The 4797-nt window shown below is 38.5% G+C and overlaps 1 protein-coding gene across 1 annotated transcript; it reads right to left on the minus strand.

Annotated features, from left to right (window-relative positions):
* Positions 1-2108: 2108 nt before the first annotated feature.
* LOC149183965 (uncharacterized) lies at positions 2109-2883 on the minus strand. The gene is made up of 3 exons (XM_089418817.1): positions 2700-2883; positions 2416-2514; positions 2109-2282 (listed from the first exon to the last, which is right to left on the minus strand). The coding sequence occupies exons 1-3, from the start codon at positions 2868-2870 to the stop codon at positions 2127-2129; spliced, it is 426 nt and encodes a 141-aa protein (XP_089274943.1). The 5' UTR covers positions 2871-2883; the 3' UTR covers positions 2109-2126.
* Positions 2884-4797: the final 1914 nt, after the last annotated feature.

The raw sequence follows: 4797 nt of genomic DNA on the forward strand, positions 1-4797 counted from the left end.
ACACTCCCATACTCCCATACACTCGTTTTCCTTCTACTCACACCAATCATCTTCAACTTTGATTTCAAACCAAGAAAGGGGTTCAAGGTTTCTACAATTTCAAATTCAATTAAAATGATTTCAGTTTCTTGGAATTTTCTCTGGAGCAATCTTTGCTGCCCCAAAACTGTTTATACCCTTTTCCATAAGTAGGATACATACGCAGCGACATTTTTCACTCAAACCCTGAAAAAGAACAAGCCTTCAGGGAATTTCGTCTGGATCTTTTATCATTAATGTAAACAAAGAAACACAATCTATAAATTCCCACTGTTTTCTTGAAAAAGGAATCAGAAGAATTTACATTTTAAATGGAAAATATGAATACTTTCAAAAATTGTGATGAGTTTCTTCTTCCGTATCTATCACATAAGTAGTTTTAGTGCCACCCCATTGTTGGCCACTCTTCGCCGCTACATCTGTAACCTGGACACTTTGCCTACTTCAATCGCCCTGCACAGTTCAGATCTCTCTTGCTACAGGATCTACGCATCAATTCTGCACTCAATGGCTCCACAATTATAGCCCCAAGCATAATTTGTCAGGGATTACCCTAGATTTGTCACGGTAACAATCTAGAAAGCAAATACTGAAAACTAATTGATTAAATATATCTCAGTCCCAGATGAAACATATAAAATTAGCATTAATGGTAAAACTTAACAACATTTGAATCCTGCAAATACAGGCAGGGATTGCCTATAGTTACAGCCAAGAATAATGCCTTGTTCAGGATGATATACAATAGAAAAATTCATTATGGAATGAAACGGTTTCATTATGTCTCAAGGATCAAATATGTAGAAATTTTGCATTATGTAATGAAATGGCAGCATTTCATCTCAATGATCAAAGATCTCTTAATCAAAATAATGCTTTCCATTAAATGAATGTCATTACAAATTGCAGGAAGAATAGTTAGGAGCTCTTTAATGAAGAGCAGATCCCCATAATAATCACATGGTCCAGAGAGATATCCCGCAGGTATGTACAAGTAGTTGAGAGTATAAATGAACAGAACATATGATGTACAAGTATTTGAGAGTATAAATGAACATAACATATGTACAGGTAGTCTAATAATCAAGACCCATGACCAAATCAAATGACTCACTAAAACAGAGACAACTCAGAAAGCTGTTGCTTCATCTGGATCAGTAAGTCCTTTGTGTTAAGAAAACCAACGGAAGATAAATAAAATCAACTATACAGTTAGAAGAACATATTGTATTTCCAGGAGATGAATGAAGAAGCTTTATGGGCTTTCTAAAACAATTGTTTTTCTGCCAATAGCAGGAACTTTATAGGTAGCCCATAACAGTCAACATGGGATCGGTAATGGAGAGGCCATAACTGTTTGCAAGGCCGGACAATAGACACCTACACAGTCTATGATAAAATTTCATCAGGCATAAATGTTAATATGAGAGGAATAATCAAGGGTTCCAGCTCCTTCCCATCCCATCCATTCTTCCCGCTCGTCCCAATAAGCGTTATTGATTCCCATCATGCCCTCGACAGAGTAATCAGCAGAATAGCTTTGCTGCTTTGCCTTTGGTAAACTGGACATTAACGTCTGCTCATTATCACAAAAGTAACAACAAATAGAAAACCGTGGGCATAATCTACTAGGTGGTAAATTCCCAAGTTAATGGGGTCAAGGAAATTTAAGTTTTAACACAATAAACTACCCTCAAGTTCAGAGAAGACCTTAATCATCCAAGGAGCACAACTTATCATGTTTCCATTTCTAGGAGACCAACAATTTGCTTGTGGAGACAATGCCAGCTCAAAATAATGAGATTTGAAAGAAAATGCTTGAAGAGGAGTCAATTATGACACTGAAAATGGACTGGATGACGTATGGGGCAAATATGTACAATGCAGATAGAAAGAGAAGAATAATGAAGAGAAGAAAATAATATTTAATGTCATTTCTGATACTTTGCATTACATATTAGGAGAACGCTGAAAAAGACCAGTTTGATGCATATTATACCAGGCGCTGGATGAAACAATTAGCGCAGGATAAGACAAAATCACAAGTTACTTTGATGTCTAAGAATTATGCAGCCAGGGAAGAATACTTACTTCCCAAGCAGACCTATTGTGAAGCCACAGAGGACTAAATAAGTTCCAAATGCCATAAAGGGAATATATAAGTCTGGAGCATTTATATCATAGATAGGTGGCTTGTGTGTGAGACCGCCTGGAATCTGCTCAGCTATCCTTGTCCAATGACCCTAAAAAAACACAGTGAAAACATACCAAAAAAAATTAAACTTATGTATGATTACAAACATTCTCAAGAAAAATGAAAATACTACCACTATGGGGAGATGAATTTTCAGTGGAGTCAGATACTTTGTGACTTACCCTGTGCAAAAAGGGAAACAGGATTACTTTCAGCTTGTTCTTCACATATCGGTTGTTCACTTGAAAATAATATTGTGGATCAAAAAAATATTTGCTGACCTGCTCATAAAAATCATCACCTCAGCTTATTAAGAGAAACTTTGTCAATCAGAAGAAATTAAAAAAGGAAACTATTCTTGCTGTAAACCCCTATCCATGGAATCAATTGACTCATCTCTCATTTTAAATGGAGACCTATTAGAAATTTCAAAGTGATTCAACTAGGATAAAAGTGCAACTCATACAATGCTTTGCACATTTTCTGTGCCACTTCCAAAAATTCTTTCCCCATATGCACCTAATCCATCTCGAATAAATCCTGAAGCAGCCCCATAAAATGCATTATTGAATGGATTTGGTGCTGTGTTCGATGGTGGTCTCTGCATGCCAGGCTGTCCTCCGAGGTCTTCATACATGACTTTGGGTACCTGTAACAATCAACCAGGTAGAATAAAGTTAAAAAAACCACGTTACAACCCATAGTTGAAAACTGTCCTCAAATAGAGATGAGATAGCCAGAACTCCACTTCTATGGAGAAAATACAGAGTAGAATTGGATCTGACTCCTTTTGATAACTGCCTAGCTGGAAAATATTCCATGGTTTACTTTATTGGTAAATTTCAGTTTATAAATGTTAAAATGAGGAAACATGTATGCATACATGTAGAGGCTAAGAGGAAGTTATGCACATTACATCAAATGCATTATTGAATCGATTTGGTGCTGTGTTCGATGGTGGTCTCTGCATGCTTCAAATAAAAATAGCAAGAAAGCAAAACCATTCTGAGGTTCAGCAAAACATTGACTGATGTAACAAACAAAATATAAATGCACAAGGACGTTCATAAACAGTTCCTGTCGATGATCAAGGTAACAGTTAAATGGGACAACCAAGAATTTTACCAAAATCTAACTGACTAAATATTTAATATGAAAGGCTACTAACATGTCATTCACCATGAAAAGCATGACATTGCAGGCACCATCTGCCCAGTGTTAGTCATCAGTTCAAACAGCCAAAATCATCACGTACGTACACATGATATATGTTGGAAATAATACTGAGAGGGGGGGTGAATCAGTATTATATAATTCTTTTAAGAAATCTTCTTTATTTGTTCTTTGAATTATTTTTGCATGTCAGTACCATAAAATAATGAGCATGAACAAAAGAAAACAGATAGTCACACCAAAGAACACAAGATGTAAGGTGGAAACCCAATGTGGGGAAAAAACCACCTGCTGCAATATGTCTCTATCTTCTTTCAAATTAGAAACTCCTTTTACAATGGTTTTGTATTGGTGCAGTCCTTTACCAGTACGCAGGCTGCAACCTGCAGAGAGCTACAACTCTCTCTCGTTTTCCAGTCTCTCCTGGAAGGAAGCTACAACCCCCTACTTCTTTTCATACAAGGACCACTTTTCATAAATTTTCAAACTGGATCCACAAGCATCAATTGATCATCAAGTGTAAGAGAATCACCCAATCAACTGTAGTAACGAGATCAACAATAATAGGACCAAACCCAGAACACAACAATGATAAACAAGGATTTTAAGAGAAGGAAGCACCCTGCTCAACTGCTAGCCTGAGTCCGGACTCACCCTGCTCAACTGCTAGCCTGAGTCCCAGACTCACCCTGTTCAACTGCTGGCCTGAGTCCCTGGACGCACCCTGCTCAACTGCTAGCCTGCGTCCCGGACGCACCCTGCTCAACTGCTAGCCTGCGTCCCTCGCAATGAGTCTATTGAACTGCCTGCGTCCCGGCGCACCTGAACCCTTCTGCACCTGCGTCCCTCCGGGCATAGATGATTTCAAGACTTCAGAAGTAACCCATACAATCAGATCCACAGATCTAAACATGCGCCAAGAGATCTTGGTCCATAAATAGATTCGCCTTGATTAGATCTAGACCAGATCTCACCCAATAAGATATTCAACCAAAGACATACTCAAACCAAATGATCTCCTTTGCTTTATATAGGCAAGCTCCTCCTCAAATCAAGGAACAATACCACGAGCCGACACCTTAAAAACACAATACCGTCGGCTAGATACCAGGAGTAAATCACAAGAAACCCCCACGTGTGCTTTTCTCTGCCTTAAAAAGTGTGCACTGGGTGGACGCACCTTCTGAACGGCTGGACTGCGTCCCTGGACACAGTCTATGCATGGATTACCTGCGGGTACGCACTTTCTGAAAGGTGTACCTGCGTCCTTCTTAAATTTTTCAATAAATTAAGAGCTGATCATCAATCTTTGCTGCTGACATGAAGAACAATGATCTACCACCTGAATGGGTTGCCATCAAGGACAACACCTGAACCATAATGCCAACAAT

Source organism: Pinus tabuliformis, chromosome 3_2 (assembly GCF_031772625.1).
Source record: "Pinus tabuliformis cultivar Carrire ecotype Pingquan chromosome 3_2, CPIR1, whole genome shotgun sequence".
NCBI lineage: Eukaryota > Viridiplantae > Streptophyta > Pinopsida > Pinales > Pinaceae > Pinus > Pinus tabuliformis.